General features: G+C 36.0%; 1 protein-coding gene and 1 pseudogene across 1 annotated transcript; both read right to left on the bottom strand.

Moving 5' to 3' along the window:
• Positions 1 to 4,197: 4,197 nt before the first annotated feature.
• Positions 4,198 to 12,427, bottom strand: LOC143613212 (transcription factor E2FB-like; annotated as a pseudogene).
• Positions 12,428 to 19,270: 6,843 nt separating this feature from the next.
• On the bottom strand, positions 19,271 to 22,198 carry LOC143613211 (protein SEMI-ROLLED LEAF 2-like). The gene is made up of 10 exons (XM_077086985.1): positions 22,109 to 22,198; positions 21,924 to 22,039; positions 21,629 to 21,743; positions 21,438 to 21,566; positions 21,257 to 21,304; positions 20,989 to 21,146; positions 20,733 to 20,929; positions 19,872 to 20,137; positions 19,642 to 19,791; positions 19,271 to 19,558 (listed from the first exon to the last, which is right to left on the bottom strand). The coding sequence occupies exons 1-10, from the start codon at positions 22,196 to 22,198 to the stop codon at positions 19,271 to 19,273; spliced, it is 1,557 nt and encodes a 518-aa protein (XP_076943100.1).

Genomic DNA, 22,198 nt, shown 5'->3' with positions numbered 1-22,198 from the left:
GCCAAGAATATTATTAGCTGGCCCCAAGTCTTTCATAGAAAACGACATGCTTAATTCTTTCTTTAGCTGGACAATTATTTCTGCATTCTTGCCAACAATCAACATATCATCAACATAAAGCAATAATATGATGAAATCATCATCACCAAACCTCTTAAAGAAAACACAATGGTCAGACGTAGTCTTTCGGTAGCCTTGCTTCCCCATAACTGACTCAAATTTCTTGTACCACTGCCTCGGTGCTTGCTTCAACCCATAAAGACTTTTATGAAGTTTACAAACATAATCTTCTTTACCTTTAACCTGAAAACCTTCAGGTTGCTCCATATAGATTTCTTTATCGAGATCACCGTGAAGGAATGTTGTCTTGACATCCATTTGCTCAACCTTAAGATCAAGACTAGCAGCTAAACCAAGGATCACCCTGATGGAACTCATCTTCACGACTGGAGAAAAAATCTAATCAAAATCAATACCCTCTCTTTGACTGAACCCTTTGACCACCAATCTTGCCTTGTACCTAGGCCGTGAGGTATGCTCTTTAGTCTTCAACTTATAGACCCACTTGTTCTTCAAAGCTCTTTTGCCCTTAGGCAACTTCACCAACTCAAAGGTATTGTTCTCATACAAGGAATTCATCTCATCTTGCATGGCTTCAACCCACTCTCTTTTATGCTTATGTTCCATGGCCTCTCTATAATACTCGGGCTCTCCCCCATCAGTGAGTAAGACATACTCACCAGCCGAATAACGAGTAGAAGGTTGACGATCTCTCGTAGACCGCCTGAGTGGGACAAATGCAGGCATATCTACTGGTAACTCGGGATGAATATCCTCATCCAAATCCACCTGCTCTTGATTATCAACATTATCGGTACCATGTTGTTCGTCATTTTGAATACCATCTTCGTGATGTGGCTCAGAACGCTGAGTAGGAATAGGGTCCAAATTAATAAGATCAACATTATACTGAGGAACTACATGTGTCTTCTCAATATCTTTCAAACTCTCGTCTTCCACAAACACAACATCAAGACTTCTAACAAGCTTCTTTGAAACCGGATCATATAGCATGTATCCAAACTCATCTTTCCCATAACCAAGGAATATACATTGTCTAGACTTCACATCAAGCTTTGATCTTTCATCTTTGGGGATATGCACAAATGCTTTGCATCCAAAGACCCGCAAATGACAATACAAAACATCTTTGCCACTCCAAACCCTGTCTGGAACATCATTATGCAAAGGAATACAAGGAGTAAGATTAATAACATGTACCGCTGTATGTAAAGCTTCTTTTAAAAGGAATTAGGCAACCCTGCATGTGAGAGCAAACACTTAAACCTTTCAACAAAGGTTCGGTTCATCCGTTCTGCTAAACCATTCAACTGTGGTGTCTTTGGAGGTGGCCTTTGGTGTCAAATACCCTTCTCTCTACAATAAGCATTAAAAGGACCAATATATTCACCTCCATTATCTGTACGAACACACTTGAGATTCTTCCCAGTCTGTCTCTCAACTAGGGCATGAAACTGCTTAAACACATCAAATACTTGATCTTTAGACTTTAAAGTATAAACTCATACCTTCATCGAATGTATATCAATCAATCAATCATGCCCAGTAAAATCCCACCGACAGCAAAGCTATAAGTAGGGTCTGGGGAGGGTGGGATGTAGGCACACCGTACCTCTATCCAAAGGAATAAAGAGGTGGCTTCCAGAGAGACCCTCGGCTCTAAGTACATGTGTATGAAGCAAAATAAAGGAAATCAAAGTTTAACAGTTATATAAAAACTACTACTAATTATAATAATATTAATAATAAGATCACAGTTTAACAGCTATATAAAAGCTAATAATAATTATAATAATAATAATATATGTAAGGGAAATACCATTATGGTATGTGACCTAAATAAGTTAAGTCTAAGCCCTAAGGTATTCAATTCTCTCTAAAAATCCTTAACTTTAATTCTACTTCTCCACGAATTCCTATCCTCAACCATGTCCTAGGAGAGGTTTAGGTCTATCAAATCATGCCTAATCCTCTCATCCCAAGTCAATATCGGTCGTCCTCTACCCCTCCTCCCCTCTATAGTAATGTTTTCTACGGATCTAACAGGATCGTCTATAAATGTGACAAAATATAAGCAGTCCCCAAGTGTTCTTGTCTTCATAGGACCAAATACGTCTGAATGCACCAAGTCAAGTATACTTTCTTTTTTATGAGGCGGATGACTATGAAAAGAAACTCTCTTTTGCTTACCATTCATACAATGAGAACACTTCTTCAAATGAACATCTTTCACACCGGACAAGGCATCTTTCTTCAATAAAATAGACATCCCCTTTTCACTCATGTGAGCAAGTCTCTTATGCCACATATCAGTTGCATCAGAATTCGTCAATGAATTAACCGAGTCTCTGGAAATCTTTGGATGTGCCATGTACAACTTTGAAGTTCTTTCACCTCTTACCACGATCAACGAACCACGAGTGAGTTTCCAAATTCCACCACCAAAGGTACTGTGGAAACCATCATCATCTAATGTGCCTGCAGAGATCAAATTAAGTCTAATATCCAGAACATGTTTCACATTGTGTAAAACCAAATCCATCCCAGTATCAAACTTCAAATAAACATCCCCAACACCAACGATCTTTGATAGCCCATTATTACCCATCTTGACATTCCCAAAATCACCAGGAGTATAAGACGAATAAAAATCCCTTTGTGATGTCACATGACAAATAGCACCACTGTCAACAACCCAACTCGAATCATCACGTGCAATGTTCACCCTATCATAATCACAACAAATATGAAACTCTTCGGTGGCAGTGTTAGTTTCAGAAGTACCTTCATCACCGTCGTCTTTCTTGTAGTTGTTCTTTTTATTGTTGTAATTAGCCTTTTTGTTCTCCTTTTTCAGTTGTCTGCAATATTTTATTGTGTGCCCTTTTCTGCCACAATGATGACACTCAAATTCTTCAAACTTCCCTTTGGACTTACTGCGGTGCTTTGCTCTATTACTCGGACCTCTGCTATGGCTTCTCCCCCTACTTTCGGTAACCAAGGCATCTGACTGTGAAGAGGAACCTTGTGACTTTCTTCTCATATCTTCATTTATAATATTACCTTTAGCCAATTCCATAGTAATAATACCGTTAGCTGCGGAGTTGGACAACGATGTCCTAAAAGTCTCCCAAGAATCCGGTAACGTACCAAGAAGCCATAAACCTTGTATCTCGTCTTCAAACTTAATACCCATACCTGCAAGCTGATTAATAACACCCTGAAAAACATTCAAATGATCAGTAACAAGAGTTCCATCATGGTATTTCAAGTTAATCAACTGTTTAATCAAGAACAACTTATTGTTCCCGGTCTTCCGAGCATACAACTCTTCAAGCTTGGTCCATAGAGTACGAGCATGACTCTCCCCGCTTATATGGTTCAAAACATTATCATCAACCCATTGCCGAATATACCCGCAAACCTTCCGATGCAAAATATTCCATTCTTCATCAGTTTTATTTTCAGGTTTATCGGTACTAAAAACAGGCAAATAATAATCCTTCACATAAAGAAGGTCTTCCATCTTGCCTTTCCAAACATGATAATTGGAACCATTCAAACTCACCATCCTACCCGTATTAGCTTCCATCGTTCAAACAAGTCTTAACCCACGAACAAGAGCCGAAGCTCTGATACCACTCTGTTGGGAAAAACGAACACCTAGCCACGAACGGTAAACAAAAATGTGGAATTAAACTTCGTTTGGCTAAACTTTTTCCCGACCCGAATGAACCAATGAGGATGCAAACAAATAGGGTAATTAAAAGTAAATATAACACAATAATTTAGCGTGGAAAACCTCTCAAGCCGAGAGTAAAAACCACGGGACTACTAGAGCCGCTTCAAATGCACTATCACCAATAATGAGCAATACAAAAGTTCTTCTCTAGGTAAAAGTAGAGGCATACACAAATCATCATATACTTGGTACAAACTAACATCAAGTATATGAAATAAAACTACAAAGAGAATACGAGTAAGAGGTATCACCAACTAGAGAATGAATCGATCTATGGCACGTCTCTTATCTTCACAAAACACCAAAAGCTTGGATCACAAAAACTTCTCTTTGTATCTTTTTCGAGCAGCAGAAGAGAGAAAACCCAAAAAACCTTAATCGTTTTTGGTATTGTTATTGGCGGCAGAATCATGTGCACCAAAAGCAAAAACCCTTTTAATATTTTTCTTGTTCCACACGTGAAGCCCACTGCCCACAAAAACCATTATCATCATGGGCCCAAAGAACTCAAACACCAATTGTGTTTGGTGTGTATACGAATGAATAGTAATAGAACATATAATATTTTTTTATATAATAATAATAATAACCACCCATGTAAGTTAATATTTGTTGGGCTTTCTAATGGGCAAAAAATACCCCAACACAAATAGCACATCCTTCTTCCATCAAAGAAATGCACTAACAAATAATATCCATTTTCAAATGACACATTTTGTAGTTGTGACATCACTTGTTAGCAATTTTGACTGGTAATCTATCTTAAATAATAATTTTAATTTTTTTTTATCATCTTAGTTTACAATTCTTGAATGATTTTTCATGACCGAAAGAAAATTGGTTACCTAAAATAGAAATCAAATCAACGTTGTCATCCTGTTACATAATTAATGTTCGGTGTATAAGAAAGAAAAAAGGCCGATATATTATAATTTATACAAGTCATAGGCAGTATATATTATACCTTAGCAAAGACTAAAATAAAACGTCATGCATATATATATTCAACATATTTGACCATTCCTGCTAGCTTAAAATGAACCACTCCATGAAAGAATAATAAACACCTAGTTGCAAATTAGCAATCTTACTTTCTAGGCACCTTCGCTTGTATTCTAAGTCAAACTCTAGCTTTCTCACTCCTAGTATATATACATGCTTAGGGTTCTCATTAAAGCAATCACATAAACTACTCATAGAATTAAGCTCTAAAGGAACAAGTTTTATTAGCTTCCAAGACTTAGTTTGTATGAATATGGGGTTTAAGAATATATGCACCCTTTTAGTTTTCATGGTTGTTCTAATTATGTGTGTTGAAGGAAGACCCTTGTGTGAAGACTTCGCCCGAGCTAACGATCTCTACTCATCCGCGTACGAAAATGCCAAAATCGGCATGTCACTGTGTTTGGAGCAACTTGCCTCTGGTTCAAGCCCCAAAGGACCTGGTCATTAGCTACAAAACTAACAAGTTCTTTTTCTTGTTTATCTAGCTTACATATGTTGATGAATATATGCATATGCATGTATTCTGCATGGAATTCGTATTTATTCAAAAAGTTGTTTAAATCCGATAATATGTACTATATGAATTAGAAGTCTTTATATGTAATGGGTGAGTTATCGTTATTTTCATGCAGAATACTAAGATATATAGATGCTTACACTTTACATGTATAAACTTATTTGAATTGTAGCATTACACGTATGAGATATGTTATATGTTTGAAATGCATGGAGAATAAATTTATTGATTTAATAACATGTTATGGATTTAACGTACCAAACATGTCAAAGAAAATACTAGACTGATCGTACCATGTTTTGATAAAGATATCAATTAATGTTCTATAAATACGTTTCAAATAAGTGATATTACTTTCTTCATCAAGTTAGGAATAACATGTGGTGCACGTAACCATTGGGCCGATTAATTCTTAACAAATTAGTATTTGCAATTTGTGAAGGCCGTTCTACTAAGATAGCTACCTTTCAGAAAATTCTAATGATTGACGAAATGTATATGTTTTATTCTTCTCCCTTCCCGAACCAAACATGAATCTTTCGATTCACCTCTCACGCTCAGATCTCGTTGAAATTGTTCGTTTGGAAATTTCCAGACAAAAAATGCATGTTGGGTCTTTGAAACAGTTCATATCATTTTGATAATAATGACTGACTCATCACTTCGTATTATTCATACGATTATGCGTCCCCCACCGATCGGACCCACATCCAACATGAGGAAGGTAAATCACGTGTCCCAAAGTAAATCGGGTGATGTAAGATTTTGATTCCAGACCTCCATAATAGATTCTTACATCACTACCAATGAGGCACTATCACTATCGTGTGGACCAAGTTGGGAATAAAGATCACAGCATGATAGTAAAAATCAAGTTATTAACAAAATAGAAAATTGAGTTCTTCCTTATTTTGAACTTATATAATTGTATTATATATGCGGTATATAGATAATTATTTCCGGGTGGTTTGTATTCTACGTGGGAGCTTCACAACGAAGTAAACCAAGTCTAAAACGGGACTAAAATGAATTAACTATTGATGCTTGAAGTTGTGTGATTAGAACAAAGGCTTGTGCAAATTTGCAATACCGTTAGTCGTGCACGAGTTATGACTCTCATGCATGAGCCCTTCAACTAGTGTTGGACCAAGTCAATGTTCTTAAAATAATAAACGAATAGTATTATGTAAATGATGTTTTGGTTGGACCATGCTAAATAGTGTTTATGTTTATTTCCATTAAGCTTTGTGTTTCAAGTTTCAACTAATTTTGAGTATAAATGAACACTAATCGAGTAATTGTTCCACCAACTTCTTCGTTTTCTTTTTTCACAAAATGATGAACAACATTTTACCATGTGTAATCTCGAACGCATGAGCCATCTGTGATAGTGTGTACAGCTTAGGTTGTTGTGCCCTAAAAGATAAATGAATTCTTCGAATGGAAACTCGAAATCTGTTTTAATATACATGTATTGAACACAAATCCTCACCCCACAACTATCATTCTGTCAACATATAGTTTTTTCATCATTCCAATCAAGAACAAAGTTTGAAGGCTCATCATATTGAAAACCCGTGTTTTGGATACCACTTGAAAGCATTCTTAAAATTTTCGTAGAAGATAAGTAGATAACGGTTCGAATCATCACGTTCATATATAAGTGTAAGTTTTATATTATTGTTCATTATATATATATATATATATATATATATATATATGCTCTTGTACTCAACTATTTCTCACGAATAACGAGGGTATTCTTATTGTTAATTTCTTATTATTTATTTTAATAAAGTGTGAACCTAACTTCTAGGGGTGAAAAGAAAACCGGAACATTAACCAACGGTTAACTCTTTTTAGAAAAATCGAATTTTCGGTTCAGCTTTTCATTTTAAAAAACTGAACCGAATCAATTGATGGTGATGAAGATTACAAAACTGATGAAGACCAAGACTAAACTTTAAAGATGAATGAAGATTAGAACTAAATTTTAGTGTTTTTTTTATTAAGAACATTATTGAATTTTAAACTCTACTGTTTTAACAACTTTTTATTCATATGGTTCCATGTAACAGGCGCCAATTTTTGTTTTCAAAAATCAATATGTATATGGTACTCTAATACGCTCTTACAAGCTTTAAATTATCATTTTTACTTTTAAATTTTTTTTTCTTTTTTTTTTTGCAATGTCTACACAGAATTTTAAAAAAATGACTATAATTGAACCAAAAAACCGAACAGTTTGTATATTCAAAAAACCGATGACTTCAGTTCCGGATTCGCCTAATAACCGAACCGAACCGTGCCCAGCCCTACTAACTTCTTACCGTCCATGTAATTGGTGACTTCGTCCACAACGATATGCAACATGCAATTGGTGAATTGCGCCACAAGATACACTGAAGCAATATGTCTATCTCAGACACCTCTTGCACGTAAAGGTGATAACCTGACCGAATACTAGGGTTGAACCAGCCTCAGACATAATGGCTGTTCTCAAGCGGTTCGTTATAATGCAAAGTGCACCATGAAAACAAAACATTACGCCCATCGCCTAAGGCACATACATGTAATTTTGCTTCACACTCTTTTGACTCCCCACCAGTGTGTCATCAAAACAACACCTTATGCACATCGCCTACGCGCACACTTATTTTAGCAATAATGACTCAAAACAGCATTGCTAATTGGCAACACAAGACAGCACATTTGCAAATAAGAATCTGGACAATGACTTTGATAATACTGGGTTAGTAGCTAGCATCTAGAGTGCAAAATGTGCTTATGTTTCCATAATACAAAACCTACTCAAAAGTATTTACAAAATACCAACTAAAAACGTAACTCATAATTTATTAAGCAGCATGCATATACTCCTACTTTACATTTGAGTGCTCGGTTTTCTGTTCAAGGTTTAGCATCCTCTTATATGTTGCAAGTGGTCCCGAGGTGAGAGATTATGAAAACTTACCATCTGAGACGATTTGTCTATGTAGGCTTTGCATCAGAATGCACTTGTAGAGTATCTTGATTTGGTGTTTGGTGTTGTGGGGTGGTGACACCTGGCATGGTGTAGTCATCTTCAAGCAAGCCAATATCACCCCATTCAACACTCGCTATTGACTCAATGTTAAGAACACACAATATGTCTTCTCAGAATTAGATGTGGCAACATCAGTTTCATCCCATTTATAAATACATGGGTTGATCAAAAGGTTCTAAAAAGAGGTTGGTTGAATGTCACGAAAACTGTTTCTTCATAAAAACTTTCTAAATTATTTTATGCAATAAAACTATCACATTTGTTGTGTCAACCTGATCTAGCCTGTGACGCTTGTGCATGAAACCAAAATAAACCTAACCCGAAACTGCAAAGTCTGAAAAAACCAAACTGAAATAACCAAGCTGTAAAAATCAAACATTCGGTTTCGGTACATGTAATTAAAACTAATACATGTAATTAAAACTAAAAAACAAACCGAACCAACCTTATAGATTTTCACTTTTATTTTGAATTTAAAATAAATTATCATAATTTATTATATAGTTTAGCCCAAATGTATAATAATCAATCAATTATTACCTAAGAAAAAAAAAATTAGGCCTAACCCAATATTATTGGCGATTTTTTTTCCTTGGCCAAAAATTTTCAGGTCCAAACGGCAAAACATAAAAAAACCTGAAACTGAACCGAACCCAAACCAAAAACCGAAAATAACCAAAACCGAACGATTTTCAAAAACTCAAAAAAACCAAAATTTGGTTTTGGTTCGAGTTTAGACCCAAATTGACCCATGCACACTGTCTTGACCTGATAGTCAACATGTGTGACTGGCCGTTTTGACACCTCTAATCAGAATAATGAATGACACTAAGAAGACCTAAAAAGTGGAAACAAACAAACAAGGATACATTCGGTCCTCCACATGTCGGTGATGCTGACATCAGCATCTGATAAAAGCCAGTAGTCTGCTTCACTCTGCAACATGCCAATTTAACACTTACTGTGTTAGTAATCAAAATGGTTGATGGGTCCTGAAATGTAAAATACTTGCATCAATATCTGGAACTATCTTCATGATCCCGCTAACAAAGTCATCTGATGCATTTACATCTGAGCATTCATTACTCTCTATTCTTTGCACCCCAATTTCAGGTTCTTGGTTCAACCCCATTGTCGCTTCTGTAGTCGGGTCATTAATCATCATCGATGTTGAAGGAATGCTTGAATGTGCCTCAGCATGATTATTAATCTCCTGAAGCTTTTCTTCAAATTGGCTAACACAGCCAAAATGGTAAAAAGAAAGAAAACAATACACCAAATCAGAATGTCACATAAGAAAAAGAATAAAAGAAAGGTAGTACCTGACAAGGTAAACATCTATGGGGCCCATTGTGCTCCTTAGAACAATTCTGTATCTTCTTTGAGGATAGTCAACAGCCTGAGTCATTATATAAAAATTTCATGTAAGTTTTATGCTGATATGTCATAAATCATTTCATTACTCAAATTACCTCATCCGGATCTGGAACTTCTAGAGTCGTGCCATGTGGAGCTTTAATTGCAATCAAGGTTTCGTCCTGAACCCAACAAAGGGCAATGGTAAATCATTCAAATCAGTTAGTCATAGGGGTAAAATGAATAAAATAACAGGATTGCTTAAAACGGTCACATAGTTGAAAGCCAATAAAAGTATTTTTTTTCAAGCATGCAACCTCTTAACTGTATAATACAAAATGATTTTATTTTTTTTCTAATCATATTTAATACCTAACTATTTATAAAGTAAGTTCAATTTTGTACAAAAAAAGCAATTGTTTTTGGGTCAATTCAACCTGACCCATACAAAATAATACTCGTTTTGACCAAAAGTCCCAAACTATTTACAAAGAATGTTAAATGACCCTGAATGAAGTAATCAAAACATACCTGAAAGCAAGGTAAGCTCTTAATATCTTCTTCAGTGACAAAAAGCCACCTAGAACATAAACACATATGAGAGTAAATGTTATAAAATGCAGAAACTTCAAAAATATCTCTTTTATGGTTAGTGTAAAACATCAGAAAATTCATAGATTGTTGAAAAAAAAAAGAAAACCTACTTTTGATTATTTTCATCTTCACTCAGGTCCCTTAATCTCTCTTGCATTTCTCTGTGGAAATTTAATTATATGAAAACATTAGCATTGCTAAAATTACATAAAAGGCGGCAAGTTTACTGTATATAAATATTGAAAGAATAACCTTGTTTGTTCATCTAATCTATGCTCCTCAACTGATAGATTATCAACTCCAGCCTGTTTTTTTAGGTAAAATATTAATTAGGAAAAAAGGTCTGTAAATTAGTAAAAGCAAACGCATACCTGTAAAGTAGTAACATTCTCATCAACGTCCCCTGTTGATCCATCAAGTCCCCTGGTTCACCAGTCAACTTGTCAGAAATCAGTCTAAGTACCAAGACTTGTAATAATCTATAAAAAATGAAAGAAAAAATTGCATACTTCCATTGAATCCTATTCTTGAGCTTTTTTTCTATGAGACCAATTCCTTCAAGCACATTTGTTATATCATATATCCGCCTCTTTTGCACCTGTGCCAATACAACCAGTTCAGTTAACATAATTTATTCAAACACTTGAAAAGATAGAAATGTAATTACCTCTAGTGTTTCTGCTGCTTTATTTAGATCTAGAATGCCATCTTCTGCATGCTTGATAAGGTTAATAAACTTCTTCGTTAAGAGGCCTAAAGAGCTATCATAATGACAGGGACCGACAGGAGTAAGATTATGCCCTGATGGAGAATCTGTATGATTCACAACATGTCACAAAGCTTCCGTTAGTAACATAAATTTATACAAATTGTTAAGAACAAGTAACTCACCAGAAATGGATGCTGGAGTTTGAGATCCAGCCCTGTTGTGCTTTCCAGTTCTTGGAACTTTTTGTGCTTTTGACGCCTTTCCAGATACTGGTGTCTGTAGAGGAGTGCTAACGGCTAATGTGCTACCAGTAGTGGGGTTCTGATCATTAGATGCAGCTTCAGATGCTGCTGCATCCCCCTTCCTCTTCAATGGCTAACAAAAAGAAAAATAATATGAATTTGGTCATAAGTTTACAGCAAAATTCATGAAAAGATATTTTAGTAACAAACGAGACGAAAGTTTTCATATCTATTGTCCACTGCAGTGATAAATAAGGAAAAAAATATATTTCATTTAAAAAGCTACAATGGTCGCATTAAATTCCTTTAACATCTGAAACTCTGATTATCCAAGAAAGTCCAATTAACATCTCAGCTACATATAAACTCTAACATCCTATAATCCTACCAACAATCCCTTGGTCATTTCCAAGGTTCCTGTTTGTATGTTGGGTATCTCACTCGAGAATACTATTACTAACAACTAGCGAACTAGATCAGACGAAGTGAAGATATAAATGTTATGTATAATTCACCAAAACAACATTGGCTTCAATACTTATGCCCCCGAAAAGATACCAACATGCCTTTAGCCTAGCATTATCAAGCTAATGGTTGTGTTCAAGTCCCATTAAAATAAACATATTCCATAATATCCAGAAACTAATACAGAGCAGTTAGTTTTTGACAAGTGAATTAGTCCATTTCAATGTTCCAAAAGGTGATTGAATTCCAGAAAGATACTAGAGACCTAATTAAAAACAAAAGCCCTAGAATTGAAGTGAAATAGCACAAAAGTGGATGTGGAGAGAGTAATATTGGGGTTTAAAAGTAATAAAAAAAATAAAATTGAAGTGAAATCACAGTATGTGTTTTTATTAAATCGAAGCAAGTAACTAATAATAATATTATATGATGATAATCTAAATTAGAGATCAGATCTCGAAGACCTTACAGGAGATTTGACGAGTATGGCTTCGGATTGGTGTAAGTAGTTGAGGAAAAGCGGTGATAGTCACCGAAAGGCGGCGGCTTCATGGAGGTGAAGGGAAGCTGACGTGTTATATATGAATCATTTTGATTTTGCATGATCGTTGACTGGTTGGAAGCAGACAGATCGAAATTAGAAACAACTGCTTGAGTCTGAATGCAATTGGAATTGATTTTAGGGGTTTTATAAAAGACGTGAAGTTGAATTAGGCGGGAAAAGAAAGATATGACTCTGAGAGAGATCTGGTTGGTACTTGTGGATATAAAGAAACAACAACCCAAGGAAGAAAGAATGATTGGAAAAAGCGGGAAGGGAGAGAGAAAGACTCACTGCAAACAAAGAGGGAATTTGGTTACCATCTAAATATTACACTAATTATCATCTTCTCATTTCAATACAACTTGCTTTAGTAGGTAATAAATATTTTTTCATTCTCATTTACTACAATATCTGCCTCCAAATATATTAGGGTGTAAAAACTTCAACCATCAATTTGTGATATCATTTCACTTTGACCAAAAGTATCAACTTAGTCTTTATTCATACTATTTGTTACTCATACACTAATAAGTATTAGACTTGTCACTACTTAGGCAAGTTACAACTTACAACTGATGAATAACTTGTCAATACTCGGGTAAGTTATGTTGGATTTAATGGTCGGTTCGGGTCAAGTCAACGCGGACCGATCCGAATATGACCCGGTGTGAGTTACACCGAGGGTAGCGAAATATAAACTCACTTAAATGTTAATTGGGCCCGACACAATCAATTAGATGGACCAGATGATGGATAAAGGCTTTGTTTTGTTAATTGGGCTTAAGCCCAATTGGTTTACTTTGATTAAACCCTAATAATATTACTATATATAGTATAAGATGTTATTATTATAAAAGATAACGTTACAAAACAAAACCCTAACAGCCACCACCATCTTCGGCGCCGTTTTCCGGCACCTGGCACACCCCAACATAATGGAGTGAGCGAGAGGAGGAATCGAACTTTGCTAAACATGGTTCGATCGATTATGTGTAGAACTAACTTGCCTCACTCCTTTTGGAGTTTCGCCCTTATGACCACCTCCCGCATTCGTCAAATACTACAACCAAAGCGGTTATTACTTCTTTCATCCTGATACAAATATGATTTCTATCAAAAGGAAAGGCCACTTCCTCGAGAAAGAATTTCTCGATCAAGGAACTGGAGATAACATTGTCGATCTTGAAGAAATTCAAGAACCAAAATCAACCGCTGAGGAAGTTGGAGTGTCTGATCAACAAGTTGTTGTTGCTGATACATTAGACATAAACACAAGCGTCGCAGAGAATCCCGTACCAAACTCTAGATACTTATTGCATCTAGATGGTCCCGAACTCTTATTAGTAGCGCTAACTTCCAGAATGACCGAGATGTTTCTCGCTCATAATCTGCTTGGATGAAGAAATTCATAGCCAACCTCGATCTGGTTCCAAGTTTAGGAAAATGATCAACGTAATATGTGATAACACATGTGCTATTGCTCAAGCCAAAGAGCCCAATTATCATCACATGGCCAAGCACATTTTAGTTCCACTATGTACGAGAAATACTGGAACGAGGTGACATCATAATAAGCAAGGTAGACACATATCAAAATCTAGTTGACCCGTTCACAAAGCCGATGACTCGGGACAAGCATGATCAGCATAGAGATGCTATTGGGCTTAGACTTGCTAGTGATTTATGTTGATTTAGTATTTGGATGTATGAACGTTTAATCAGTTGTACTTCTCTGTTCACTTTTGATTTAATGGTTAAATGCAAACGTTGAATAATACAACTGGGTTCATTTTAATACGTTTAATCCGTGAATATTGTATTCTAAATTATCCGTAGTCGGTCATACTCGTGGGAACGATTCTGAATTAAGACTATATAGACTTTGGACTCAAGCAGTTGACTTCCAAACTCACAAACCTCATTATGAATGACGTTGGATGTAACTCGCATCAAATCATCTTCATGGATCTTGATCATAAGATGTTTTGATAATAGTATGCTCATTTAGTATCCTTAGACCTGAGATACATATTGGAACTTTCGTTTACCGAGGGATATTCTTTGATCATGTTAACCGATGTTGCGTAACTGCCAGCCATAAAGACATTGATTGGGAATGTTCTGGAGTTCAGTGGGAGTTGTATGTAGTCAAGACGGGATTCTGTACTCTTACATTAAAATGTAACAGTTAGACATATTGACGCCCTCGTTGATTCAAACTGGTAAAGTGTGAGGCCTCACCCAAACTTACTGTGTGTTTGATTATACCACTTTGACTCTATATCAAGAACTACAATAATTTAACACTATATGAGATTGATTTGATCCATATCTCATTGTTCAATTGATGTCTTATACAGAAAAGATAGATGACAACGATTGCTATAAATTCGTTATCTTTCAATAAGGTATTCCAAGATATTTTGGTTATGGATTTAAAAATGTCATATTTGGTTGGGGACATCTATGTGTAGCTAGAACGCCTCTAGCTGTTTACGTTGTGATACTTGACCCAAATCCGTCCAAGTGAGAGACTGTTGGATTTAATGGTCGGCTCGGGTCAAGTCAACGTGGACCGACCCGAATATGACCCGGTATGAGTTACACCGAGGGTAACGAAATATAAACCCACTTAAATGTTAATTGGGCCCGACATAATCAATTAGATGGACCAGAAGATGGATAGAGGCTTTGTTTTGTTAATTGAGCTCAAGCCCAATTGGTTTAATTTGATTAAACCCTAATAATATTACTATATATAGTATAAGATGTTATTATTATAAAAGATAACCTTACAAAACAAAACCCTAATAGCCACCACCATCTCCGGCAGCTCGGTTTTCCGGCGGAGCATTTCCGGCCACCGCACAACAAACACAGCCACCTCAAGTTGTTCTCCAGTCACCACAAGAACCACCGCAGCTCAATATAAGCTCCGGTGTTGTTGAGACCTTAAATCTCGATTTTCCGGCGACCTGGTTCTAATCTGGCAAGCTCGTTTTTCCGGTGAGTGTATTTCCGGCTACTTGCTGCTGCTATACTCTACTGTTATTAACCTGCTGCTATTTGGTTGTTGTCCTAGCTGCCGCCCGCTGCCGTCCGACGCCACTAGCCGCCGTCCGACGCCATTAGCCATCGTCCGCCGCCACCAGTCGCCGCATCACCGCCGTGAACCGCCGTTGCCCGGCTGCTGTCAGATTGGATCTCGATTGTGTTTTTATCTAGCTCGTTTTTGTTAAGCCCTCGGTGTCTTCCCGGTTTGTGTATAACCGAGGTATATCGATAAACTAGATCTATGGTTGTGTTTTATTTATTAATCGTGCTCTGTAACGTTGTAATCGGATCCGGGTTTTGGGTTTCGGTTTATGGTTCATTTAATCGTTTATTTATCCGCTGCGTTTTATACAGTTCGTTTATATGTTTGTATATTAATATTGATTAATATCTATTAAACAAAATTATTAACTAAAACAGGTTTAAAATATTTGACCGTTTTCGTTCCGAACCATCGTTGAAACCCAACAAGTTATTGAAAAAGTGTCACTATTGTTAATTAAACTTTGCAATTCCCGGGCTGGTGCAATTGAGCTATGATGACAAGCCTTAATGATGGTTGGGTCCATCATATTAACCTTGTGACTTGCTTCCTTACCCGTTAAAAATGGGGTTTGGGGTTGTATTCGGCAGTAGAGGCTCTCTTTTATGCCTTTGTGGCCTAGACTCATATGGAGAGCACGCGGTACATTGTAAAGAGCTCTCGAGGTTCAAGTACCGACACAATTTAGTTAGGGGTGTGCTCTTTGACATATTCGGGGGGGGGGGGGATTTTTGCTAAGAAAGAAACACCTGTGAATTTCCTAGCTGACCCGTTGGAGGTAAAATCATCTCTTCGACCAGCTGACATTTTGGCGTTTGGATGGATAGAAGGAAAAAATGTATGTGTGGATCTAATAGGTGTTTCCTCTCTGATGGACCTACGGATTAGTGGTTTCACATTTAGTCAAGTTGCTTTAAAAATTATTTCATGCAAGGCTACTAAACATGAGAAAACGTGTCTTGACAACCAACATGTATTTATTTCGTTTGCTTTTGACACTTTTGGTTATCTCGCGCCTGAAGTTGTGAAGTTACTTAGCCTAGTTCAACGGGTCATGCATAGTAATGTTATGACTCCAAGATCAGCTAATGTAGTTTTTAAAAGACTAGGTTTTACAATTCAAAAGGGAGTAACGACGCAACTTGTTGCCCGCTTATTTTCTGTTTCGATGTAAACATTACTTTTCATATATATATATTAATAATTAGTAAACTTAAAATTGACCGCAGTAACCACTAATGAAGATACGATCAAGCAATCAGTTGCCACTAACACAGTCGATACTAAGCAGATTGATGACGAGCATGTTGATTGAGATAGTTTTCCATTTGACTCGTGTACTTGCCTAAGATAAAATACAACCCAAATTAACTCATTCGTAAATCAACCTAGGCACATAAAAAATAGGCATATCAAAGAGAAGGAGATAACAAAATCTAACATGAAAACTATGAAAAGTGAAGACAGAAACAAATATAAAGTAAATGTGAGCCTTGAGATTACATTACTCATTTCATTGGCTCATAAGCCTTGAATTTAACATTATATCATCAAAATCCAATAGCCTAGGATAATGTGATGCCATCATTTCGGTCTCATATGAATACAAGAATTATTAATAGTATAAAGATATATGAAACATAAGAATTGCTACATTCATATATACTAATATCTTGTAGGCTTCAAAAATTTGTCATATGGGCTTACTGCTGGTAACCTGAATGGCTCGTGTTGTTCATACTCATTCAAACAAGAAAAGGCTTGATCATTCACTTCAGCCTTGATACTTGTTGAAGATACCGGTTGCTGTCACATAACATTCACACAAATTGTTAACTTTAACCCCTTAACTGTTATACTCTTTTAAAAATTATAATTTAACCCATGTTATTTGTTGTTTTATTGTTATTATATTATTCATACTAGTATTATTTTTGTTATTATTATATTTGGAAACACATTGCATGTGTTTGAGATGACATGCAACATGTTTAACACAACTATCAAACCCAAACTAAGGGTGTTAACGGTCCAGTTTTGAAAGAAAGAAAGATGTTTGCCAAAAGAACATGGATTCTTACATAATTTGATCCAACTGGAGAATGCTCCTTAAAACTTTGAAGAACAGACATTCTCTGTTGTTTTCCTGTCACAAGAGCCTCACACTGGTTTTTTATTTCATCAAAAGTTAAATTTATTGATGAATTCGGTATGTTTTCAACATGTTGTGCGGTTTCCACTACCTGTTTGTGACACAACAAAATAGAAAACTAATCATTAGTTGGTTTCATAAATATATTTTTTCATTTAGTGAAATTTCAAGGGAGTATTGATTGTTAATATCTGAGTTCATAACGACCTGAAAACACAATAACACAAAAGTAAACTAAACAGACTTACTGATTCCAATAGCTGGTTGACACTTATAATGCCAAGCGAATCGATGGGTTTGGGATCGGATTGGCTTCCACATTGATCCAGAGGATCTTCATTTGCTGATTCAGTATGAGGTATAACCTAGGAGAACACAAAAATTTCAAGTGCATTCGATAAACATGAAAATAAAATGCAGCAAAATGTTATATGGGAAATATTCACCTGATCAAAATTATGAATATCCATATGTGAAAATGACTGTTGTGTCCCCATAAACGGTGGGACCCCCATAGGATACTCATCATCAGGCATAAACCACTGTGAAAGTTGGGACTTCATATCCGACACTTCGTTCTGCAAAACATTCAAGAAAGAAATTAGAACAAATGTTACGAGACACTTATTTCTCTCTATGCGCACGTGTGTATATATACTGTGGGTGAATACCTCTGATGATTTGCTAAGACATGATACCAAGTGTGTTGAAACTGCATCTTTTAATTGTTGATCCTTTGATTCTATTTCAGAGAGTGACTTCATTGCAGAAGCGTCATCTGTGTGTTCTACATAACAGTTTTTGTCATCTAGTTTTGTACCAATAGCCCGAAGCCTAATATCTCCATCCAACACCAAATTAGGATCTACCTGAATATAATACCTTAAATTTAGTAAACATACTACTAACATACATGCATGCTAATTTATACAAATTTGCATTAACATCAGGTTTACAAAGTAGTCATTAAAAAGATAAAAGCAAAAAGATGTGAGTAGTATGAAGTGAAAACTAACCATTTCTTCTATCAATGTAGATTTAACCACACCAACTAACTCTGGAAGCTGGCATGCCTTTGCAGAGACAATAATCATGTATGAAGCCAACATAAATATAGGCCTTTTCTGGGATGCTTGCAGGCTACCTTTATAATATACAAGGAATCAACAGAACAAACTACATTATCATCATAGAAAAGCCACAAAATAGATATTTATCTCACTGAATTACAATCTCTTGGTTTTGATAGAGAACTTCATAATTGTTATAAGTGTGTTAGTGTGTTACATCAAGAAGTTTACAGTCGAGGCGGATACCTTGTCGATTCAAAGAGATGCTTCTAATGGAAAATGCCAGCTGGAAAAACCTAAGTAAAGCCACATGATATTGATTCTGAAGATAACCATGCACACCATTAAGCACATAGACATCATATGAATGATATATAGTAACATGAATGTTGAATTTCAGTTACTGATACCTTTGACAAAATAGAAGATAAAGCAAGAGTATACGTATGCGCCATAGCCTCAAAACATTCAGGGCTATTTTGCATGGATGTTGATTGAATCCAAATGGATGAAAGGATAAGACTTGCTTGATGACCACTCAATCGCATGGAACTAGAGGTCTGTAAAATTAAAAAAAAAAAAACACAAAACAGAATATTTTTGGTAAAAAAAAATTACCATCTATGTTAAGTAAAATAGGTAAAACATGATCATACTGTATTCCCATTACAGGTAGAAGTGTCTTCAATGATATCATTGTCTTTCTCCATTGTTTCTTCATCTATGGTTTCAAGTACAGTACTTTTGTTGCTTTCATCTTGCAATATCATTGTTGGAAAGCCAGCTTTTGAAGAAGGTATTAAATCTTGGATTGACCAAGTTTGATGTAAAGAAGGAATCAACACAATAGAGAAAACACGGTGTGCAATAACTCGTGTTTCATGATCTGTGTGTGACATTGCTAAGAGCAAGTGATGAAAGAGAGCCTCAGGGAACACCTAAAAGGGTTCAAAAAATTAAGACTAGCACTAAATAATATACTTTGCGCAATCATATTTGATACAACAATTATTTATACAACCTTCTGGAAGTAGGTTTTGTTTGGAATGGAACTGATAACTTGTGCAGTCCGATAAATAGCATAAACATTTGCTCTAGCCAAGTCAGCACTAGTCGGGATATTCTCTAGCGCGATAGCCATAATATCGAGAATGGGTCCCACATCACCAAGCTACAAATAATCAAGTAAAAAGAGTCATGCATTTATTTTACTTTGCATCAAATTTGATGTTAATAGAGCATATTACAAACCTTACATGAGAGATTTGAGATGCAGTTTTCTAAACCACTTTGAAGATCCGAGCTTGAAGGTTCAGATGATCGAATTAAACACTTGCGTAAGTGTTTGATTAGATCGGATATTGCACCAACAATGGTGACAGAAGCATGATGCTTTACATGCCCTGACAGTTGTGTTGTGACATTTATTATCTGCAACTGCAAAACAGGCTGCTTGCTAACATCTTTGTTATCTAGATGTTTAACCAAGATTGGTAGTAATAAGTGGGACCTGTCATCTGAGTTCACATGGAAATAGTTATAACTATATACCAACTACACCTTAGGGGTGTAAACAAGTTGGGTCAAGCTCGAGCTCATTTCAAGCTCTTTTACTAAAGCTCGAGCCCAGCTCGTTTATTATTATTAATTTATTAAATTTATAATTATATTTGAATATTTTAAGAAAAACTTAAACACGCCTAAGCTTGGCTCAAGTTCATGTGCGTGTGCAGTATCTTAAACGAGCCAAAGCTCGGCTCGAGCTCGGTTGTGCAGTGTGAAATTGATACATAGAAGTCTAAAAGAGTTAAAACTTAAAAAAACAAAAGGCTCGAGGAGCCTAAACGATCTTCCCATGCATCAATTTTGAAATGAGCATGTCAATATATGAATTGTTTCATTATTCGTTATTTCTGGGCCCGAGCTCAGGCTCGGAAACTAGACGAGCTTTATCAAAGGCCCAGGCAAAGCTAGGGCTCGATAAGGCTCGGCTCATTTTGAGCTTTTTGTCGATCCAATCTCGAGTAGTTCGCAATCGGCTTGGCTCGTTTGCACCCCTATGAATAATCATGTATTAAGACTTGAAAAGGGGGTCTAAGTTCTCCTGGTAACCTGTTTCATCCAAAATCGTTAACAGATACTGCAAAACCGAAAAGGCAAGCCCTTTCTCTGGTACCCAAAGCTTATTGATGTCAAATTTGTGAAGAACAGGCTCCAGTACACGTCTCTGATTTGTCAAACCGGTTGCAGACCGGACCATGTTATGCAAGCAAGCCCGGGCCCAATACGAAGGGTTCTTGTGTGCATCCCTGAACATAATCACCAACAATTAAGACTAGCTAAATATGAGCCAAAAGTGTGTACTTACACCAAAGGGGCATCTTTAGAGTTGACTAAATCTGAGGTCTTGCTAAAGTCGGAGAATGAAGGAGCGTGTTCATGGCCTTGAGAATGTTGTTTGTTGTACTTTTTGATTTCTTGGTTCATTTCAAAGTCTGTATAATTCTCCAGAGTCACTGATATAATCTGTTTAGAATTGAGAATAGAATTCAACATAATTCATAGTTGAACATATTTCTTTGTAAACTGCAAACAGATTATTGAAATCACCATGTTTTTCTACAAATGCAACATACATTCTCAAAGTCCATAGAGACATGAGGCTGCTCTCCCAATAATCGCACCTGGTCAAAAATATTAAACACTTATTTTGGAGCGTGAACTGTGCAGTCTTCTGTTATGTTATTATGCATATATACTAAAAAAATGTTTAATTATTGTATAAAGATAAAGATAATGAAGTGAAAAGAAGTGTACCATAGAGGCTAACACTTCAAGTCCTGCTGATTTTAACCTTAATACTCTTTCATCATCGCCAGCTTCTTCAGCTAGTTGGCAAAGCTTCGGAATGAGGCCTTCTAAGTTGAACAAGTATGCGTTGTCTATCTGCCAAATAATTTCATTTTTTAAAAGGAAGTTATAGTAAGTTATTGATGTAAACTGAGTACCTGATTGCTTATGAAGTTGACAAGAGCATTACAACCAAGAATTTGCATTTCGTGGTTTTGTGTTTGCTCTAGTAGACTCCCAATGATTCCCAAAAAACTACTTGCAAAAAGAGGCCTAAAATATAACACACAATGATATGTTAAAACATACACTTGCAGGCTACTTCAATTAATACTTTAAACTCTATATGGGAGAATGCATTGGGCTAAAAGTAACACTGAAAATTAAATGAGAATTGATAGAAAAGATATTCAAAAGTAATAGTTATTCCAGTGATATAATATTTAAACTTACATCTGCTGCTTACAAGAGGATAACAATTTCCCATAAACGAGCAGTACAGCTTTTACTGCACCAATGTTTTGGTTCCTTAAATTCTTGTAAAACTTTTGCTCCAGGTAATCAGTAATCTATAAAGGGAAGAAATCAGAAGCAACTTCATGAATGGATCATGTAAAGTGGATAGTTGCTAAATTTACCTTGGGTATACGTAACGGATTTTTAGAAGCATATTCACAAAGCTTTCCAATCTTGCGCTCGTTTGGCTCACCACTCTGCCGTTTCGTCAT

This window comes from Bidens hawaiensis, unplaced genomic scaffold (genome assembly GCF_021521415.1).
Source record: "Bidens hawaiensis isolate Kalapana, Puna unplaced genomic scaffold, B.hawaiensis_p1.1 tig00036823_1, whole genome shotgun sequence".
Classification (NCBI taxonomy): Eukaryota; Viridiplantae; Streptophyta; class Magnoliopsida; order Asterales; family Asteraceae; genus Bidens; species Bidens hawaiensis.
Note: the sequence above shows the minus strand (reverse complement) of the source record. Positions and strands in the feature narration are given on the sequence as shown.

Bases quoted from the DNA above. Each gene is read 5' to 3' on its own strand.
- LOC143613211 (XM_077086985.1), bottom strand. From the start codon at position 22,198: ATGACGAAACGGCAGAGTGGTGAGCCAAACGAGCGCAAGATTGGAAAG. The intron at 21,744-21,923 runs GTAAGTTTAAAT...GTTATATTTTAG, and splicing joins TCCTCTTGTAAGCAGCAGAT to GCCTCTTTTTGCAAGTAGTT. The intron at 21,305-21,437 runs GTACACTTCTTT...ATTTTTGACCAG, and splicing joins TTGAAGTGTTAGCCTCTATG to GTGCGATTATTGGGAGAGCA.